The sequence below is a fragment of the Zonotrichia albicollis genome, chromosome 3 (genome assembly GCF_047830755.1).
Source record: "Zonotrichia albicollis isolate bZonAlb1 chromosome 3, bZonAlb1.hap1, whole genome shotgun sequence".
Classification (NCBI taxonomy): Eukaryota; Metazoa; Chordata; class Aves; order Passeriformes; family Passerellidae; genus Zonotrichia; species Zonotrichia albicollis.
The window spans coordinates 67,938,490-67,961,556 of NC_133821.1; the positions used below are offsets into that span (position 1 = coordinate 67,938,490).

General features: G+C 43.3%; 1 protein-coding gene across 2 annotated transcripts in view; it reads right to left on the reverse strand.

Annotated features, from left to right (window-relative positions):
• Positions 1-21,933, reverse strand: part of PPP1R14C (protein phosphatase 1 regulatory inhibitor subunit 14C) — a 54,262-nt gene extending 32,329 nt beyond the window's left edge. The window contains exon 1 of one of the 2 annotated variants that reach the window (XM_074537770.1): positions 21,364-21,933. In XM_074537770.1, the coding sequence (XP_074393871.1) occupies positions 21,364-21,648 (285 nt within the window). In that variant the 5' untranslated portion in view covers positions 21,649-21,933. The remainder of the gene's footprint in view (positions 1-21,363) is intronic. The other variant, XM_005488100.4, reaches the window with a different exon arrangement.
• Positions 21,934-23,067: the final 1,134 nt, after the last annotated feature.

Here is a 23,067-nt window from a genome sequence, read left to right on the forward strand (position 1 = left end):
TAAAGTACCAGCTTCGTGCCAGTCTACATCTGATACAGAACTTCCAGCTCAAATGAACTTTGAATTCGAAGTATAATACTCTGTGAAACAAACAAAGTTATTTTTAACTGGCTACTTTTTTATAAATATACAAAGTCTTAAGGTTTGAAGCCCTTGTAGAGATCAGTCTGGACACAAATATGTTAATGAAGAAGATTCCTATAATCTTTGCTCCTCCAAATTCTCACAGGGTTTTCTATCTCCACCTACAGATTTTCTCAAATGGGAGATATTTCAGAAAGGATAATCAAGTCTCCAGACATGAAACTGCATGAACATGCACGCAGAATCAGGTGGAAGGAAGGTAATAAGATCAAAGTCAGGCACTCCCTTTCCCTCCCTGGGAAAAAAAGATAAGAGAGGCAGCTCCGTGCTGCTACTGTCTCATATTTCTGTTGTTTTCCACTTTAAAAGATTTCAGTTGTCAAAGGAGTTTTCACGAAAACCACATCCAATGCATACAAAAAGTACTGACTTCCACAAGATTGCTGGTACTCCCAGAGTACCATCCAGGATCACTGGGGCTTGGGGAAGTGAGGTAGTGTATTTTCAGGTGGATCATTTTGTTCTGGTATTTGTTTGTGGTTTGCTTTTTTTACACTGTGGCACACCAAAGAGCAATGAAGTGGCATATCAACAAAGGAGATCCAGAAAACCACTGGTAGCTTGACAATGCTCCATATCAGTGTGGGACTTGTTGCTAGCAGGTAATTTTCTTCAATAACACATACACTTTAGAGTGAATGGTCTTCCATAAACAAAAAAAACCCAAAAAACAAACAAAGAGAAATCTGCCATGATTAGTCTGTCAGTATCCAACAAAGGAGCTACTCAAAAGAAGGCTGTGTATCACACCTGTGTTTGAATTCCTCCTGTCTCTTCTCAAATGGAGCAGAAACAATGACACAGATTGGGAAGCACCAGTGCTAAGGAAGTGTGGGTTTCCTGTAATTCATGTCTTGATTCTCAGGTGCCCAAATAAAGCCTTTTCCTTTTCAAGAATACAATTGAAGCTATAACAACTTACCTGTGTGGATTCACTGCCAACTAAAAAAGCATGAAGTTCTTCGCTTTAGTGAAGATACTCAAAGGTTGTGCAAATTTTGTGGAAATAAGCAGCTTAATCCTACAGGTATCATTGTGCTATAATATCATTATCTCTCTGGCCAATTTCAAGCTAGGGTGATAAGAGTGTGGCAGAAGACACACAGACAAAATTTTCTGTCAAACATTTCTAACACATCATTTTAGCTTGATAATGGAAAAAAATAAACTTTATTCCTTCAAAATGCAGCCAACCCTGATCTAGTTACAATCCAAACTCATACAGGCCAGAGAAGAAGCTTTCAGGATTTGTATTTGAGGGAGTTCAGCAAACTGTCCCGAGCTTGGAAAAAGTGTTTATGCCCATTTTAAAGGGGGGAAAAAAAAAAACGCTCTTGCTCAGCTTTTAAATACCTGGTAGTGGTAAATCGGTGTTCAGTTATCTCCAAACTCTCTTTTCCCTCCTCTCAACTCAAAAGCCTGATCTGTAGACAACTCCCATGCATAGTCATGGTTGAATGTAATCACTCTGTCCAACCTACATTACCAGATTCCTTTAAAACTCTTTTCAGGCATTCTAAAACATGCTAGCATACCACATAAGCCACAAGCTGCAAGGAATGCACATTTCTTTAATATTTTCTCATATCAATGAACAAGGAAACAAAACAAATAAAGAGTAAGCATAATCAAAATGACAGGTGGATTCTGAAAACCACTTCAGGCTACAGCTAATAATAGAATACCCAGTTTCAAATTATAAAGTTTGGATGAGCCGACTGACACCCTCGAATTCTAAAGAAACACCAGTTCTTTTCCAAGAGCTGGTCAGGCTGAGTGAGCATGTGAAAATACAGAAGCAGAATGAGAATTTTCTCATGCAGTAATTGGCCTGAATCCAAGCTCCTGGATAGACTTTTTGTTCCAACTAAGCAGAGCTGGGTTGCACACATATGCAGCCTCCACAGGCAAGCTTTGCTTCAGCAAACCAAATCAAAGCATTTGAAACTTAGCTCAAAGAAGGCAGTGGCTGGAACAGGGACCTACAAGTCAGCACAAGTGATACCATCAGCTCCTTCCCACTGACCTTCACTTGGTGCCAGTCCTCTTAATCCTTCAAATGGCCGATGCAAGCAGAGTTTAAAGTTCACCTCATCACTTTCAGAATGTCTCCACAATGAGCACATCTAAACACAAGGAATTCCTCCAGCGCAGCAAACACTTTCCACCCCTGCATGCCCCTGTTTTCTGAACTTCACAGTCAACGCAACAGCTTAGAAAATGTCTGACTCCTCTGGTGGAGGGCTTAGAAAGCTTGGGCCATTTATGAGGTTCAAAGACAACATACAGGTTTAGAGGAGTGAGAACTTTTCTGAAGATAAAAAAGACAAAAAAGGTTGAGACATTTCTAAAGAAGCTACATTTGGACACTGTTTGAGGACCCCACTTTCTCATTACTGCCCAAAGCTGCCAAATATCTACTTTTAATCCTTCTCATATTCTTCCAAACCCAGATGGTTTGGAAGATAGAAGATGGAACAGCCCCCTCAAATGCATCTTCACAGCTTGTAGAAGATCTGTGTAAAAGACACTGTACCCATATTCCTCCCACAGGCAGGTACCTTAGATAAAGCACAAATGGTTCAATTCTGCACACACAGTGCCAAGCACAGAAATCAGAACACTAATAAATCCTACATTTTTAATAAACAGTGCTGCCTTCCATAACAGGAGTTCACAGGGTAAAATCCACTGAACATGGAATGGGTGTAGCAGTCCTTGCCTCATCATTTCAGCAGAGCAAAATACAGGCAACCAGGACAGATTGTGTAACCAGAAAAGAGGCAAACACAAGCTTTCTAGCTGGCCTGTGGAACATAGAGTAAAAAGAATGTAGCAGAACCCATTGCCAATCACTGAAATCAAACATACCCAATATCCCTTTGTTTAAAATCCCCATTACCTTCAGCTGCAAGAAGGAGATAGCTGTGCCAAGAGTACTTCTATATTTATTCCACTTTAAAAATGCTGAAGATGCTTCATATAATGCCTTTGGCATTTACCACTGAATAAAGACAAGCCAAGGCATAAGATACTTTGTAAAACAAAAATATTCAAAACCAAAGTATGCACATTTACACCACCATTTTCCAAAGGGATTAAACAATTATGTAGTTAATTAGAAAAATTAGGACATTGGTTTCACCCTGTTTCTACACAGACCAGAACTCATTTCCTACTGTGGTTTCTGCTGTAGATCTGGGTAACTATTTATGAAAATACACTAAGGAATATAGGTTAACTTTTAAGTTTCAACAAACAAACAGAAAGTATACACAAAGAAAAAAACCCTACTTTTCATAACTGAAAATCCATATATACACTCATATGAAGCCCTGAAACACTGCAGATAGAGCCAAAGGAGAAATAATAGCCGGTTGAACTTCCAATCTACAAGATTCCAAATGTACAGAGAAACAAGCTGCAGTTAAAAATTACCAGTCTCTCAGTAAGAGCAGCTTGGTGGTTTATGTTATCTACACACTCAATCTGGCTTAGGTGAGAAGAGCACGGGGCCAAAGTTTTACATCAAAGCATCTTCACATTGCCCTAGTAGCCAAGGCAACAGTAGCTGTCTCATTTAACTTTTTCATTCACAGGAAACTATTCTGGCCTTCTTGTAACACTTTGTTTTACTGCAAGTTAGCTTTGGCCTTTACTCATGCACTGCTCCAAATGAGCACTCACTCACATAAGCAGTCCTGCACCTTGCATTCAGTGATCCACTCCCAACCACCCTGGCCTATTTGGAGCTACAGGCAAAACCCTCACTACTGCTTTCTTGTGGGCTAGTTCTCTTCCACCTTTTGATGATTATAGCCCTTTGATTTCAGCCCTAAAGCAAATTCAGTTATTTGATGCTTTCCCACAATATCTTCTTCCCATCCCCTTCAAAACATGCCTCAAGAACAGACAAGTTCCCACAATTCCCTGGGAAATAAAAAGCAGCTCAGTTTAATGCAGAAAAAACCCCATGGGAATAAGACACCAGCAGTCCTAGCAACAGGCACATGGGACTGAAGTGGCCAAGTACACAGTGATCCATGCTGCTCACAAGTGCACTGGATCCAGGAGCCCAGGTCAGTGCACCTGCTCTGCATCTGGCTGTTTACATGCAAGGCTGTCTTGCACACTAAAGAAACATGCTTGTACACTACAAGCTTGCTACCCTGCAGAAGTCTGCAATTCACAAGGAACTGGGTTTCTGAAGTGAGTGAGGAGCTCCACTCCTAGGAAACAGGAATTACAAACAGTAAATGGAGGTGGTCCTAAATTAAATACAGCTTAAACAGATGAATCATTCCAACAACCTTCCAGTAGTATCTCACCATCAAGTATGTGTGTCATAAAGTGATTGTTTCCATCTCCAACATGGAGGAAATACTTAGCTAGCCCTTAATGCTGAAGCTTTGTTCATTAACCTTTGAGCACTTCAGACTGTGCTTCAGAATTAAAGCAATGTAAATATTTATCTGGGAAACAGGAAGAATAAAATTCTCTAAGAGCCAAATGAAAACTAACCTAGTTTCAAAGATTGTCTTCCAGTTGCTTGACTGTCCTCAATCACACAGCCTCAATGTTGCATTAACATGCTTCTTCCTTTTTAATTGCATATAATTTTTTCTTGTGTTTAATCTTGCAGTTAAATGGATCATTAGGATTGGAAATGTACATCTCTTTGGATATGAATAGGATGAAGCAGGGTTAAGTTTTTGTTTTCAAAGCTGCCATTAGCCTGCTGATAGTTTTCTTTAAGGCACCATTAACACAGCAGCAGTCAAGACCAGCTTAAACTGCTGCAAAGAAACTATTACCCAGCAAATTTAGTCCTTTTTATTACCTACAGGAATCTTTGCAGAAATCTTCGCAGGTCAGGTAGTTCTAAATGTTATGAAGATACAACCAGAAAAGTAATCAGCTCCTGTACTTGCTTTAATCCTGTGTTATCTACCACTGCACTTGCATGACAGTGATGGGAGGAGAGTGCATGGCCAGCTTCAGTGGATCAGGTATAGTACTCATGCCCCTACCTTCTTTTCTTCTTTTAACATCTCCAGCCAGCCCCCAGTCCCTGACAGGACTGCAGGGCCTCCAAGCAGCATTGATGGACTCTGGGCTTAGCCTGCCCCTCTTCTCCCTTCCTGTCTCCTGCTCTGCCTTTTACAGCTATTTCAGCCTCAGCAACAAAGACTCTGTAGCAAGCAAAATCTTTCAGCATATCAAACTGTTGTGATGCGATGAAATTAAAATAAGAAATGCAGTTTCAGAAGATGACATTTAAATAGGCTTCATGGCTGAACAAAGGCACTTCAAAAAACAGGTCTTTACATAAAAACTAAAGTAATGGTGCCACACACACCTTCTCATCAGGGTTCATATGGCCACTTTGATTATGATAACTTAACTGGGTCTGCAGTTCTTCAGACCTCTTCATGACCTCTTCAAACTCTCAGTCATGACACACATGTTAACACAACCCACAGCCTGCAGTCCAGACCTGGAGCTCTCCCTTCAAGAACAAACTTCCTCTATTTGCCCCCAACAGCCTTAAGAAACACCCAGGCCCAAAGGCCCCTATAAAAATGCATCCTAAAACAGGCTCTGCCCACAGGCAAGCCAGACCAGGCAGCCAAACTGAGAGCCTGGGCTGCAGGGCCGTCCCCACCGCCCGCCATGTCAGCTCCTGGGGCCATGAGTCCTTGCCCAGCCATGTCCCAGCAGGGCCAGGTGCCACAGCCCTGCCCAACCACCGGCCCTGCTGAGCCAGATCCACACCCCAGCCTGCCCCTGGCCCAGGGAGATGCCAGGGCTGGGGCTGCCCCTATGTCCTTGGCTGGCTGCCTGCTCCAGGCAATGCCCATGGAACAGGAGTGGCAGGTGGATTACCTGCAGCCAGGCCCAGGGCTGCATACTGCAGTGAGCACTGCCAGACCACTGCATAAACCAACACTGAAGAGCAGATCTTCCACCAAATACCATTTTTGTAGTCATTTTTGGCAGAGGCATCCCAAGCTGAGCTCATGCAAAGAACACCTCCTGCCCAGCTCTTAGGAACCAGACACAGGGCTGCCACTGCTGGTGACCACTGGCCAGTCACAAGTAGTGTCCCTCAGGGCTCAGTATTGGGATCAGTCCTGCTCAATATCTTTACTGAAGATCTGGATCAGGGGATTGAGTGCACCTTCAGTCAGTTTGCAGATGACATTAAGTTGGGAAGGAATGTTGATCTGGTGGAGGGTCTGCAGAGGGATCTGGGCAGGCAGGATTGTTGGACTAAGGCTCAACAAGGCCAAGTACTGGGTTCTGCACTTGGGTCACAACAGTCCCATGCACCTCTACAAGCTTGTGGAAGAGTGGCTGGAAAGCTGCTGATTAAAAGAGGAGGTGGGGGTGCTGGTCAACAGCAGCTGAAGCCAAGCCAGCATGTGCTCAAGTGGCCAAGAAGGCCAATGACATCCCGGCCTGTAGCAGAAATAGTGTGGCCAGCAGGACAAGGGAGCGATCATCACCTTGTACTGAGCCCTTCACTTCACACTTCAAATCCTATGTTCAATTTTAGGCCTCTCACTACAAGACATTGAGGTGTTGCAGAATGTCCAGAAAAGGGCAACAGAACTGGTGAAGGGTCTGGAGCACAAGTCTTACAGGGAGCAGCTGAGGGAGCTGGAGCTGTCTAGCTTGGAGAAAAGGAGGCTCAGTGAGACTTCATTGCTCCCTACAAGTATCTGAAAGGAAGTGTTGGTCCCTCTTTCCAAGTAACAACTGACTGGGCAAAAGCAAACAGCCTCAAGCCATGCCAAGGGAGTTTTAGATTGAATATTAGGAAAAATTTCTTCATGGAAAGGGCTGCCATTCATTGAAACAGGCTGTACAAGGAATTGGTTGAGTCACTATACCCACACATATTTAGAAGACATGTAGATGTGGCACATAGGGACATGGTTTAGAGGCAGACTTGGCAGCGCTAGGTTAATGTTAGGACTTAATAATCTTAAAGGTCTTTTCCAACCTAAACAATTCTATGATTCCACAACCATCCTCCTTTCCCAAGGATGCTAAGATTTTTCTTCCCTCACTGCCAGACAACCTCACCAGCAACACCCCTGCTCTGCAGCTGCATTTTTATCAGAAGTCAGCTCCAGCATCACTGCTGTTCTACACTGAGCATTACAAGATTTGAGAGGGGAGAATTTGTATATCAGAAGAGAGGAGACAAGAAGTCACACTCCTTTTCTTCCAGCTTCCACTCCATGTCTCATTTCCTGCAATATCTCCAACACAATGTCAGAGTAATGCCAAATGAGAATATATTTGCATATATTAGTTCCTCTCCAGTAACACACAGCCTCCACTTGCTATTATTCTTCCCCTTCTCCTTAGACTATAGCAAGCAAAGACTCCTCATCTACAGCAGCAGAGCTGAGAGCCAACTGCTCTGCACACAGCAACCCTGCAAGTCAGTCTTTGCTAACGCACAGATGGCTTCCCTTCTTTTGCCTTGTCTATATATATATGTCAATGTATTTTCTCTTCCAGGGCAAGAAACTCCCAGGCTAGGCTTTCATGCAACTTTCTTAATGTTGATTTGCTAACTGACCATTCGAAAATCAAAGCCAAAACCAAAACCCACATAAACACGAATGACTCCTAAAAGTAACAAACACACGACATGAAAAACAAGCCAGTGTGGGAGGACAGAGTCAGACATACCCTAACTTCACTGCTTTTATGCTTAACACTGCAGCTGTGAAAATGAAAAAGGAAGAAATATGCTTTTTCAAGGCATAGCCAGCCAGTCTGTTACAATGCTTCCAAAATACATCCCTAATTCTCCTGTTGAGTGCTACAGAAATAATTACATATATTGTTCAGGTTATGCCTTTTTATAAAAAAAAAAAATAAAATTCAAAAGAATGAGAAAATAGTGGTATTCTGTAACAGAAGCAGATGCCATAATGTGACAGGGTGAACAGGTCACTTCAATAATAATGGTGTAAAGCTGCAATTTTCTAACACTAGCCACTGTATCAGAGGTGGAATACTAAAATTAAGTAAGTGTTTAGCTGAGTTTCATGAGTGGCAAATCTCCTCTATTAAAAATTTGCCTCATAACATGCCTTTAAAAGGGACAGAGTGCAGAACATGTATTCAAACCTATTATTTCATTTTTGCTGCAGCCAGCACTTCAAACCTTCAGACCTGGTTCCTGATCCATAAGAAAATCTTAAGGCCATGAACAACTTATCTTATTGAACACTTATCATCCCAGAACTATCTTAGAAAGAGCCACCTACAAGGACCATTTCATCTGTTGGCAATAGGCGTGGAGTGATGGGGCAACTGTACAAGTGTACCTGAAGACATTTGCCCGGATCTGATGTACAAGTTAGAAAAAGCACTGGACAAATGCTTTAGAAGCATTTCAGTACATCATATGTCTTCAGAGTTAAATGTACAGACATCCTTATTAATTGTAGAAAATACTAGCAGTTGTTGATAGCAACCATATTACTTCTCCCTCTAACCTGCCTCCAATGGGCTCTCCAATAGTGGCACTGCTTCAAACATTATTCAAACAAGTCTTCCTACGTTCCAGCTCCTGTTTGTCCAAAGAGCAACATCTAGAGGAAGAGAAGCAAGCTTATAGCAAACTACTGTCAATCCCGTTTGTCCTTACAACCCCTGACTTCTGTAGCTCTCTCTTTCACTACCATGAATATTTCTGTGAGTCTTTAGTAGAGAAAGACAGAGGGGACAAGTTTGATCAGAGACTTGAGGGCACAGGAAGAAAGCAATCCAGAAGAAAAATTACTTCTATTTATCAAACTGGCACAAGCCAGCCAGCAGAATTTGGCCAAAGAGACAAACACCGACATACCTGGATCTGAAGTACATGCTAGTGTGAAAGAAAAACGAGGAAACGAGGCAGGCAGCCTACTACACACTTTATACATGCTTACTGCCATCTCTACCTTAGTTCTGCCTCTCCAGGAACAACATTCCACTTTCTTCTCCAATCTCTTCCCACCTGGCCCTGATAACCCAGCACTTCCCATTCAGAGGCAGTGGAAATCCTTCTGCTGCCTAGTGCAGAGACACAGAAACAAGCTCTAGAGGAGAGAGGTGTATTTGTTCTCCACTAGTAAAAGGCATGGTGTTTATGACAGCTAGGACTTGCTAGGACAAAGATTTTTTTAAAAGTTACCAATTACTCCAACTTCTCAAGCACTTACATTTCAAAGCCGTTCTCAAGGCAGGAGATGTGTCCTTGTGGTATGCATCCTAAGAGGATAAATCATCCACCACGGGCAGTGAACATGGGGTTAGAGCCAGCAGGTGGGGGTGTGGGCAAGACACAAGGCAGAGCAGTTCTCTGGGATTCATGCCATTGCTATTAAATGATGAAAAAAAAATCATCACATGAAATACAATTTTGAGAACTCTCCACCTCATTGTGCCCATAACTTCAATAATTAAAGTCAATCCCCTGCTACAATGGCTGCAGCTCTATCATCTTTAGCACAGTACAGAAAAAAAATCATCAGTGAGATGATGTGATTATAGGGAAAAAATTTTACAATACCAAAATGCCTGTTTTTCCAAGAAGGAACTGCTAGTCATAGTAGAGCACACCAGGTATTCCATTTGTCCAATTCTGCTGGTTAATTTTTTTAAAAAAATTAAATCTGTGCTCATTATTCAAAGAACCTTGCACTCTGCAGCTTCAATGTCACTAGTAAGCATAGAGAAGAAACTGATACCCAGTCACAGACTTCATTTAATCTTCTTCAGTACTGACACCACTATTTTGCTGTTCTCATAACTGAACTGTCAAAACAACTTATCCAAATACAGCCAGAACATGCTGGTTAAGGAATTGTTGTCTAATTTGTGCATCTCTACAGAAGTCTAAAGGAATCACTAGAGTGTGAAATTGCTAAATGAAGAAGAGGCATTGATCACAGACTATACTGAGCAGTGGAAGAGAAGCATTCAACACCTCCTAACCATACCCATAACATAGATTCAATCTCAACAAGACATTTGTTGAAAATCAAGGGCTGTCTCCAGAACAAATGCTTTGTGTTCTCAATACAAAAATAGGATGTGCTAAGTCTATGCCTGGATGTCACTTATGCTAAACAAAACACCACATCATGGTTTTTTGTCATCATCCACTTTCCCATCAAGCAGAAATAGTTTGGCAAATAGTTTAGCAAATACAGGTTGTACACCAAATCACTGTTACCTAGCCACTCTTGAGAGGCACAGAGCTTAGGCCACCAGGCTTAAATGTTGCTGCCTTGATGACTATGCAAGTGGAATGATTTTCCACATAGTAGTCACAGGACATACCTCCCTTCTGCGATTCACAAGAGCAGGTCACTCTCCATCTCCATGCAACAACAGGCACAGCTGACTGCTTCCCTGCAATTTGTACATAATTCTGCCTACAGCAAGAATGAAATAATGACTAGGACCATGCCACACTAGGTCAAATTTGACAGATTGATTGCATTTTTCTATGAGAGAAGATGGAAAAAAACTAAGGAATATATGCTCCATGTAAAAATTTTGATCAAACAGGATCAACACCAGGTCCTTTGCAGTCTGGGAATTTAGGCTAAACAGCAGTGCAATTAAGTAGGTTTGCCTCTTGGGGCACTTCAAGGATTAATTACTCCATCAGATTGTTTGAAAGAACACAAGGAAAGAGCACGTGATATAATGAGGCCTTCTAAATGGCTCTCCTCATCTCAGTTTCAGCAGCCCTGTAAAAACAATCTGTTAGTCTCCGGTATTGATTTTCTTTACACTGAGAAGCTGCATGTAAATTGACTTCTGCAATAAAAGTCATACAGTATGGGTACATCAAGCATCTGACACAATCATAGTCTTCTCACCACATTTTTGTCTTACCAGCCAATTAAAGTGTTACTGATTGGAACAGGAGACAGTTTTCAATCATTATTATTTCTTTAGCCAGAAGTATTAGGTCTTTTAAGATTTAACACGAGAGACAAGAAGTCTGTTTTCTGAGGTGGGGGGGAGGAATGTTTTATTCAGTGGTAACAAAACAAGTGCACTTACATTCCTGCAGAATCTAGAAGCAATGTAATCTTTTTGAAGAAATTCATGCATGCAAGAGATACAGAGATTTTCTCATGCTTTTTTTTCTCCTCCAAGTGGTGCCTGGGCATAGCAGTGTGCTCTACACAGTGACGACTCTCCCTCCCCCCAGATACTCATTTGGAGCAGCAGGCAGGCCAGGGACTGGCAGTCAATGCATCTTGGCTCTGGTCCACCGGTGTCAAGAAATATCAGCAGGAGTTCTAACATGCTTTAAAGCAGACACTCCTCTTCCCTGGGGGCCAGAGACACCACTTGGCTACATGGGCAAGTCCCTGAACTGCAAAACATGGAAAAGTGCCTCAGGGATCTTTAAAATGAATTCACAAACAACTCCAGATCCAGGAGGTGGCATAACCTGCTGTGACTATCCCACCAAGGATGACAAAAAGAGAAGGGAGCTAAAGACTATACAGGACCCCTATTTGATTCCAGAGCTGCTTCTTACTGTCAGATTCTCAGAAAAGTATTTTGGCACATAGTCTCACCTCCTTCCACTTGCTACATTAAATGCACCGCAAACTACTAACTAAGAGCAAGAGCTAACAATTCCAATGTAATCATTACATATTTTAAGGTGAAATCTGATAAGAACCTAAAATAAAGAAGATAAAAAGTGTTCAGAGACATACTGGGGAACAAAAGGCAGAGATGTTGTTTAGGTGTTGATTTTTCCAAAACGAGTCCTGGAAGCCTCTGTTGCCCCCAGCCTTAGACAAGACAGCCTCCAGATTATACAGTGAAGGATTTGCTTCCTCATATAAATGAATTCTCTGGTTATCACAATTACTTCATGACACTAAACCAAATCTTCTGCCTAAGAGTTTGGATTTAATAAACAAAAAGTAGTTGGCTAGCTGTAAGCAAGTTGATTAAATCTGTAGCTAAGCAGACTAGGCAGTACTGCAGCAAGAGCTGAAGTAAGAGCTGGACTGTTTCTGGCTGCCAGTGAGCTAGTTACCACCAGCACTCTTTCCCCTCACCAGTTTCTGCACTCAGAAAGGATTCAGTTTTCAATATCAACATAATCCAATTTCTAGGGATCTTTGTTAATGTTTTAAGAAAGAAGACTATGTATGCAGTTTTACCTCAACACACCTAAAACAGGAGTACAAAATTTTACTATAAACCTAAAATGGCATGATACCATAACAAAAATAAAAAGACAATAGTTTATTTCAGAACATCTGGAATTCTCTTCTGACAAAAAAAAGTGCACTATATGCTTCAGGTACTCTTTTAAAATGTAAACCAACCAACTGTAAAGGCTTGTTCTTGTGTTTAAAGTATGTCAAAAATGTTATATACCAGTCACCTAAAGTAGAACTAATCACTTGTATCATGCTAGAGTTAATTTAGATATCTACTTCAAAAAATTTATCATTCAAGTGCTAAAATAAGTTAGGATCTTAAGCTACTAACATTTTCTACGGAGTGCTAAATGAATTCCATGAAATATTAGTAAGTACATTTCTCCCAGAGTCTGCAGATGTACTCAAAAGATGGATTTTGTTATAAGGTAGTAAGTGACCTACAGGAGAATCACTGTCTTAATACTTCTACCCCTTAGGTGTGGTCATCACTTGAGTCTGATGATGCCCAGAGTAAGAAGAGGCAGTAAAGCACATTTACAATCTGTTTAAACTTCACCCCAGAGTGAAAGTCCAAGCAAGCACATTCCAAGCAAGTACTGGTCTTTCACTTACGTCTTTCTACATTTTATGGAAAGGATGGGAAAGATCCTAATGCCTAAAGGGTTTAAAAGTAATATTTAAATACATAAAATAATGTGGAAAGAAACATCATGTAGCCAAGTTACTCCATTAAAAAATTACATCAAATGCAAAGAGCTTATCTGCAAATAAGAAGGCAGACCATGTGACCTAGGAGATCCTTCCCAGTCCTGTGTTCTGGAAAGTAATCCTATTAAGACAGTCTGGTAAGAGGATTTTCATTAGGCATTGATTGTGCCATCATTTGCACTTCATGAAGTCCAACACAGAGGACAGAAGTGTGTCTGATCCTCTTGTTGGCAGCATATTTGGAATGGTGAACTCTTCTGAGTCACCACTAGAAGTGTCATCTCTAGACTAGCACCACTACACACACTAGCCATTCACTTACTTACCATTAGGCCTCTTCATTAATGCTATCTTCTATACTACCTTTGCTTTACAGGCTGAACAGTGTTGCACTGAATTAAAAATCTACAAGTGTTCTAATAATTAAAGACCTATAGTAACACGTTATGATTTTTCTCTATATTTAGATCCACTAGATCTATGCTACTGATAAATAATCACATGGATTGAAAATATACAAGATGCCTTCTGGGGCTGCAATCTGTGTGTTCCCTGAAAATAATTTAAGATGCCATGCTGAACTGGTTCCTAGAATAGATATCATGCTTCCAGGGTGGGAGGGAGTGGTGGGGAGGGGAGGTAACAGTTCTGCTAATGAAATGTGATCCTCAGAATTAAATACTTATCACTTCAAAGAAGATTTGATTTGTTTCAGTGTGTACCTCTGCCCAAGCAATTCCTTGTTCCAAGAAGATCTTTAACAGGCTAAATTTATTCTATCCTTTGAAATAAAGTTGTACTGCTGCTGTAGGGACTGCATACAATTAAGATTTTATACCCCCTTCTCCAGCATTAATATGTTCTAGAAATCTTGACTTCCATAATTCCATGTGTCACATGGGAGAACAGCAAAAGAAGCTGCTCATGTTTTACAACAGGCAGCCAAAAGCTGCGGTGACAAAGATGGATGGCCACATCTAACCTGCTCAATTTGTGCTGTCAAATAGAAGTTTCTGGACTTAGATGTAAGGCAGGGAAAAATGAGAGCTTGGCTTTTGAATACTGCAGGCAAGAGAAGACTGGAAGAATGTATTGATATTGCTGCTGCTGCTTTATCACCTGTAGTGACAAGAGACAAGGGGACCATAACTCAGACTGAATCGGGTTAGAGACAGGATAGCTTTTTCTCCCCCATTGGTATCTCCTGCACTGTCAAAACATTATGTAAAGTATGTACACATTATGTACAGTAGTATGCTCTACAAAACCACATAGGCTTTTTTAGTTAGGTTTTAAGTCCCATTACAGTGTTTTCAAGTGGCTGATAACCTGTTCTTAAGTGAGAAATGTGAGAATGCAACATGCTCAGCCAGTCTTTGCAAGGTATGAATCAAAAGAGAATGAGTTTAGGGTGGTCATGAGAGTCAGCTATCACACTACTTGTTCTGGTTGAAGTAAGACTTAACTTCACATCTTTTTATTTACATTCAGGACCTATTTAGAAATATTCCCTATGCCTTATAAGAGGAGTCAAACATTCCATGAAATAGGTATTTTCCTCATTTAAACAGGGTTATTTCTGTTTCAGGCATTTGCTTTGACAGCACAGGTTAGATCAGCTAACGCAAAGCACAGAGAATAAGGAGAGACTGTCATGAGCACTGTTGGTTCCTTGTGTTAAGTCAGCCCAGCACCTTCAACAAAGAACAACCTGGGGATGGATCATCCATGTTGTAGTTTAATTGTGCTACAAGTACAAACACATCCAAGCTACACTCAAGCCCAAAAGCAACATAATGAATTTTTGTTATACACCTGAACGGTTAAAAGGGGCAGATTAATGACCAGTTCCCCCTCTTCCCCTTCAGCTGTACATTCACTGTATGATTTGTGGCAGACTTTACCATTTATTTTTTTATCCACAGTTTTTCCATTGTATCCATATTCTCCCACCCACCCCCTCCTCTCTTTTGTTACCCTGGATAATCAAGAACCAGCTCTATGTAAAACAATTTGCCTAAAGGCACAAGAGTCTTTGTAGCCACAAAGATTGGAAGCTACTGTTAATAAGAAGTACAATTATAAAATCTTAAGTGATGTAAGCAATGAATTATTTATTCACCTTGTTATAAAACAACCACACCTACTGCTTCAGCAAAGAAACCAGTTGAATCTTGAACAGAGAGGAAAAGGACAAAAAAATTGCTATGGAAAGCTGCTGAGCAATAATCTGTGTTGTGAAGCTTTAAATTGAAAGTCAAGAATATTGCTGCTAATTCAGATACAACAATGAACCGTGACCAGCACAGAAATGACATCTAGACTAAACAAAGATCAAATAGTAGAAAAAATAATTTTCTTGCTATTATAAAAAGGTTTGGATTGGAAGGGATCTTAATGCTCATCTAGTTTCAATCCCTCCACCATCGTCAGGGACATCTTCCACTAGGCCAGCCACATCCAGCTTCAACAACACTTCAAGGGATGCAAAGTTCACGACTTCTCTAGGCAACCTGTTCTAGCGCCTCACCACCATCACAGTGAAGAATTTATTCCTTATTACCTCATCTGAGCCTGTCCTCTGTCAGTTTAAGGCCATTCCTCCTTGTCCTCTCACTACATGCCCCTCTCAAACTATCTTTCAGGCCCTCTCTAAGTCACCCTGAAGTCTTCTCTTCTCCAGGCTGAACAATCCCAGCTCTTGGCCTTCACAGGAGAGGTGCTGCAGCCCCCGATCATCTTTGTGGCCCTCCTCTGGACTCACTCCAAAGTGTCCATGTACTTCTTATGCTGGAGGCCTCAGAGCTGGATGCAGTACTCCAGGTGGGGTTTCACAAGAGTGAAGCAAATGCTGAAGAACTGTCTCCCTTGACCTGCTGGCCATGCTGCTTTTAATGAGGCCCAGGATGCAATTGGCTTTCAGGGCTGCAAGTGCACACTGCCAGCTCACATTGAGGTTCTTGTCAACCAACACCCTCAAGTTTTCTGCTGAGGGTTGCTTTCAATCCATTCTCCACCCCACTTGTATTTGTGGTCAGGAGTGCTTTGACTCATGTGCAGAACCTTGCACCTGACTGTGATGAATTTCTCTCCTTGAATTCCTTTGCACTGTTGCATGCAAAAAGAAGGCAAGTTCAGTAGCTGAACAGTGGTACACTTCTTGCTAGAGTAGGGTCTTTAGAACTTAAGGCAAGATCTTAAGTTCATTTAGAAACAAAAGGCTCTGGCTTTATCACAATCAAGTGCTTGCCACCCTCACAGATCCTTAAGCCCACTCCTCCAAAAAGAACTGCATGCATTTTACAAAGTCTGTTTTAAGACAACGTGCATTTCTTAGCTTTCCCATTTTCTGCTCTTGGGATTCAAATGCCTTTCTGTGGTTGTTACATGATAGAATAAGCCTTTGCTACACCTGTCTAGCCTGTGTCCTGTACAGATCTCTGATCACAGAAACTCTTCAACTGACACAAGTATGTTGCCCAGTATTCCTTGCCCTCAAGAGAGTACACCAAAGTTTGTGCTGTACAACATGGAGATCTGTAAGAGCTGTCCAAAATAAAGAATTCAAATAAATTTCTAAGCACCTCGGTGGATCTACGAGTTCTTTACTCCAATGCATCTGAACTGCAACATTCAATCTCCTAAAGAAAGAAATCCTTTATTATGCCTCCTACTAACTTGCATCTTTTTAAAGGAGTGACACTCTCTCTAGTTCTCATGTCCTTCTCATCCTCTTTCCACTTCTAATCCATTAAGAAAGGAATCCACATCCAATTACCATTTCTGAGATCTTAGTCCAAGTTAGAAGTCTATTCAAAGAGTGAGACTGTAGCCAAAAGTTTGCCTCTGTAGCATTTTATTCAGTGGATTTTCTTACCAAACGCCTTTCTGAGAAATGAATAATAAATTTCAAACATTACCTCACTAGAGCCTGAGGCATAAGTAGTACCTGATCATACCATCAGGTCCACATCACCACATGGCAGCCTTAGCAGCATGCTGACCAGGCTGTTTTGGAAAAGACAGTGTGTGGAGGGAAATGTTAGCATATCCCAGCAGCTCCAGGAAGACAGACAAAGAGGGTGCTCTCTGCAGTCACCGAGCAACCAGGCAAAGGGAGCTCTTGATCTGTACAGGACTGAGCTAAACTGCTCCTTTCCCTCCCATACTCCATTGCCAACATGAAATCCCTGCCCATTTCAGTGCTTCATGCCACTCTTGTCATTGCAATATCTATACCAGAAGATGGAAGAAAATCTTACACAAAACAATTCTCAGTCTGGCATGGATTTGTACTCTTAATGGAAATGCCTGAAGGGCCTTTATGGGCAGCTCTTCCAACTGCATTTTATTGTACAGTGAATTTTTAAACACAATCTCAGCATATTGCCATTCCTGGAATGGAAAAATATAAGCTTGGACACAACACTCCGGTACTTCCAGACCAACATCATATGCCCTGCCAAGCACTGACTTCCATATATCACTAGACATACTCTAATAAAATAGTTGATTACTCAGCTAAGCTCAGCAATATCTCAGAAGGCAAGTCTTGTGTTTAGCTTTTAGAATGCAAAGTCTAGGGGCTCATTTGATTTGTACATGTAAATCTCTACATTAAAAAATAGTCAGCAACAAATCCATAGCACAAGCAAATCCTTTCTTCATTATTGTGCCAAAATCTGTGTACCATTTATAACAAATGCTATAATTCTGGATAGACAGGACCCCAGAGCACAGAAATTCACCTGCAAAACTGAATGGTTTCTGGGGACAAGTCCAGTGGTCTCTGTTTTTCATATACAAAGTCATACAAGTTTGGCAGGTGCACACAACATAGATCATACATTTGGAAAACTGGTCTGTCACCACCTTCATGCTCAGCTACAAGTTGCAAGCCATCAGGGAATGAATAGTGATGGTGTAAGTCGCACTTATGCAGCATTATTTTGCAATTCTTAGCCAATAATGGACTTAGCCCAAAACACAAAGCATCTGTGGAGAAACTATTTTTAGTACCAAGATACCTAATAAAGGTCAACACTGAAGCCAGTTCAAGTCCTGCAACTGAAGCATTGCATTTTCAATATACTAACCTGCAACCATAACCTCAGTTTCACCATTCACAGAAACCAGAACAAACTGGTTAAAAACCTTTTTTTTTTTTTAATGAAGCAGTCCCAGAAGCAGACAGCCAGACCAACATCACCTGCAGCACCTGACCTGAGTATGTTAGCCTGGCAGGTTCTGGTGCCAAACAAATCCTGCTTAAGTCTCTCTGGTCCTGTTAAAGTTTTCTACCTTGATAACCTTTACCATTCAGGTAAAGGGCCTTTTATCCCTAGAGTCTGCATCATGTGGAAGTAACCTTTCTAAAGCTAAACTCTGTGTCATATAACTGAGGTCTGCATTAAAAATAGTCTCCTTCTAAGTCACACTCCCAACACCATTATATTGCTTGGCATCCAATTTTTAAAACTAGGAATGTACCAGTAAAGACAAGATCCACTAGAAAAAGAACACAAACAAACCTGTCTCGTTATTTCCCAACCTCATCTCCTAAAGTCTGTTGCCATGCCAAGACAGGCTTATAGCTGACTTAACTTGCAAGTACTTGAGAGACTGAGTACATGTTTAGTTTTAAATAAAGGGAATCTTTCTGTAAGTATCCACTTACTGATGAATCTTAGCATAATAGCAAACATTATTTAAATGGAAAACAGTGAGCAGGCACTACATTTGTGCAGTCTAACAAAGAGACGTGCAAGTCTTCTTACAGACTTTCAGTGCACCACATTGCAAGCACCCTCTACTTATTTCTGCACTTCCCAGAAATGAAGTGCACTGCTCCTTAGAAATAGAGCTCTGAATCAGAATAACAATGAAACACTGACATTGGTTAGCTCTTCCAGGATTAAAAATTCAATGGCTATTTCTGACAATCTGGAAGATTTTAGATCATTACAGAATGTAAATGTCATTGCATTGGGAAGTTATTGTAGATCTTCCATAGAAGTTGAAGTGAGCAATTCCCAACCCCCTCCCAACCTGCCCTCAGACAGGGTTATTAACTGTCTGCATAGGTGATTAAATTTCAGCCTGAGAGCTACATCTCTAAGCCTAGAAGTAATTCAAGCAGATTCAAGCAAAGCATCTTGCATTAAATTGCTATTGTCTTTAATCACTACACTCATCATACATCTTCAACTTTATTCTGATAGTATATTAATAGCTTGACCTTTTCGCTACCATCATCTGGGCTGACTCTGGATAGAGTTGATGCATAATAGCAAAGAAGAGCAGAAAATGACTTGAATATTTTGTCCTTGGCCTTCAAATCTAAAAGCATTCTGTTCTGTTATGCTAAACCACTTTTCCCCCTAAAAGTCACTTCAGAAACCAAACCATCTAACAAGTTCTTTTTATTCAGCTATATATGGTCTCCACCTTAATGGATACCTTCTAAAGCATACATCCTTCTACTTTAGTTGGAAGCAATAACTATAACAAGGAAAAGAATGAATGATTTTCGTCCAACAAGCCTGTGATTTGAATACTGCGAAGAGCAGCAACAACTCCATTGGGCTTTGCTCCTACATAGCACATCCTTTCTTATGAACAGAACAAGTTCACCCGTATGTCAAAAGCACACAGCCCAAACAGGCCTGGTGTTTGTGAGCAGTGAGAGTCAAACCAGAGGACGGATCCAGCAGGCCAGACACTAACTACGTTATCAGCCTGCACAGGCACAGAATCATCAGTTCACACAAACAACTGTAAACACTTCCTGCCTCAGAAAACCCTCACAGCCTACAGGCTATGTGGCCAAACAAGTCATGAGACTGGAGAGGCAAGTCACACCAAGATGAAGACTAAGAATTGCTTATTTTTATTATTTCTAACTGGAGTTTCCATTTGTATCTTTCCTTCCTACAGCTCATGGATGTGAACAGTTAAGGACATTTAACTTGACACATACATATCTTTTATGTATCGTTCTAACAAATTTGCCAATAAATCACTTTTGGGATTAAAGGAGTTTCTTTAAACATTTGTATTATGTGTGTGCTAGATATTCCATCCAGGTTATTTATATTTTCACATCCACACCTCAAGGACTGTCAAGCTCTCGTCTTCCTAGCTCCAGCATGCTCAGGAGTGAGATGTTGGCTCCTGGACATGCTAGTTGCAAAATTTGTATCTGGCTTCAACAAATCTCACTTCAGAAGTCTCTAACAAAAGTGAATTAGACGACTGATGGGGAAAGTGTGTGTGAACCTCAGTTTAGCCTTAACGTTTTGGTAAGAGTAAATATACCCGAAGTGAAAGTGCGATACGATCCATTGGGGATTAGGCTTACAACATCGTTATCTCCACAAGGAAGACAACAGTTGCCATTTCTTTGAACAATCTTGAAACATCCTCCTGCTCATCTATCCTCTACAGAAGAGAATTCATTCTGGCAACACTCGCTCTTCGCCCAGAGTAACAGAAAAACAGATTTGATACGTACAAATCACGTACATACAAGCCCCCAGCATTTTCGATTCTCGTCCTAATGATCTCCGAATTGCTCACTGAAATTTCCCGGCCAGTCTCTACCCGGCTCTTGTAGGTCGGGATAACGCAAACCCACGATCCAGAGGGGACCGTACCCGCACCGGAGTCTCTCCTCCACACCAGCCGCCTCCGCACAACCCCCGCGCAGGTCCCGCTCCCTCCTCCTGCTCCCCCTGTGCCCAGCACACCGCTCTGCTCCCGGACCCGCCGGGCTCCGGCGCTGGGCCAGCTCGCGTCTAACGGAGACCGACGCCCGCCCAGCCCGAGGAAGGCGCCTCGGAGCCCCGGTCCGCCCTGCCCGGGAAGGCTGCGGGGACAGCGGCTCCCGGTCACCACAGCCGCGGGCGAACGAACCTCCTGGCATTCCCGGACCTGCCGCAGCCGCCGGGGCCCCCACGGGGGAAAAGAACCCTTCCGTGTCCGGCCGTGCGGCAGCCATCGCCCGTCCCCCAAGGGCGGTCCCGTCCTATTCCCCTCGGGAGGGCACGGGGGACACCCTTTCTATAGGACATGGGCACCTTTCACCATTCCCCGAGCCGAGGCACCACTGAGGCGCGGGGCAGCGGCAGGGTGGAGGCGGTGGACCGGGAATGTCATTTGGAGGTGGCGGTGACAGCGCTCCTCTGCCCAGCGCCGAAATGCGACTAGAGCAGAAGGAGGATGCCGGGGGCGAGGGGACTGAGGCGACAGCAACCGCGCCGGGGACCCCGCGACCCCGGTCCCGCACCTCGCAGCCGTAGAGCTGCCCCAGCTGCTCCACGATCCACTCCTCCAGCACCAGCCGCTTCCGCAGCTCCTTCCGATCGTATTTCACCGTCACTTTCCCCTGCTGGTGGCGCCGCTGCTGGACCTGCACCACGGCCGCCGCTGCCGACACCGAGTCCTCCCGGGAGGAGCTGCCGGAGGAGCCGCCGCTCCCGCCGCCGCCGCGGGGGCTCTGGAAGAAAACGCGGTTCCCGCCGCCTCCGCCCGCTGCTGCCGCCGCCTCGCTGCCCCCGGTCGCCACCGACATGCTCCGCTCCGCCGCGGCTCCCGCCGAGCCGAAAGGCGCCCGCCGCCGCTACCGCCGGGCCGCAGCAGCCGCCGCTCACGCGTGTGCTCCGCTCCCCCGCACCTGCCGCTTAAAGCCTCGCACGGCTCGGCGGCGCAGCGGCCCCGCCGCCGGGGGTGGGCCCGGACCGGCCGGGGCGGGGACAGAGGCGGGGCTGTGTGGCTCGGCTCGGCTCGGGTTGGCACGGCACGGGTCAGCGTGCCCGGCGTGAGCAGCTCGAGCGGAGCGGGGAGCACCCCGAGAGCGCCGCGGGGCTGCCCCGTGCCGGCGAAACGTGGGCGGCCGCTGCTCGCTGCCGGCGGAGGCGGAACGGCTGTGCCCGCGGCAGGGCGCTCCCGCGGACCATAGGCTCGCTGGGTGGTTTATACTTCTTTTTTTCTGTAAGGAAATGCAGTATTGCCCCGTCACGCACACTACGTTTATATACATTGCATACCTGCAGCACTAAAACGCTGAATGCGACCGTTTTCTTCTCTTCGTGGTGTGTGCGGGCGTGGGTGTGCGTGGATGGTTTCAGGATAGTGAATCCCAAGAGCTGATATTTCAAGCTATCAGCAATCAGTGTAACAATAAGCCACGTGGAGATGGCTTTCTAAAACGCTCAGGTTAGCATCAGTGCTTTCAGCAGCCTCTCGTCTCTCAGGAGATACTGAGTGAAATCACTGATGGCCCATCCTACACACCATAATGTGCCTATGACTGCAAGCAAGCAGCCAGCATAGCACAGGCACTGGGTAGGGTTGCCAAAGCATCCCCATTAGCAAAGAGGTTCGCCTGTGACAAGGGGCAGAAGACCACCTCTTGCATGTGCAGAGCTGGGTCTGGAAGAGCTTGGTGTCCCAAGTTTGGGTATGGCTGTGGCAATTATCTACTGTCTACACTGCCCTGGGGGTGAATGTCTTAAGTCAGCAGGAAGCAGAGGGGAAGGAGGCATGGTTAGCTGGCCACATCTGCCTGGGTGTATCTCCCTCAGTCAGATCCTTGCTGCTGTTTGGCATGGCCATGTGGTAGCAGTGACATTTCGGCTTTTTCTGCTCTCGGCATGTGACACAGCACTCAGAAAGAGGCTAGCATGAGGCATTTGAGCCTCATCAGGCTATTTAGGTAAAACACACAGTGTGCCACTAAAGGGATCATAATCTGATAAAATCTTATTACTGGTCTGAAATGCTATGATAGCTTTTAGATTTTCATCTAAAAAAAGCACTAGTTTTTCAAAGCAAAGCATATGGAGTTAAGCTCCTTATTGGTGTGTGGGGACCACATGATTTTCAGAGATACTGAGCAATTGCAACTAGGTACCAGTGTAGGTCACACTTGAAGTTTGGGCTGCAAGCAGAGCTTGAGAAAAATCATATCCCACAAATCTGAGTTTATGCA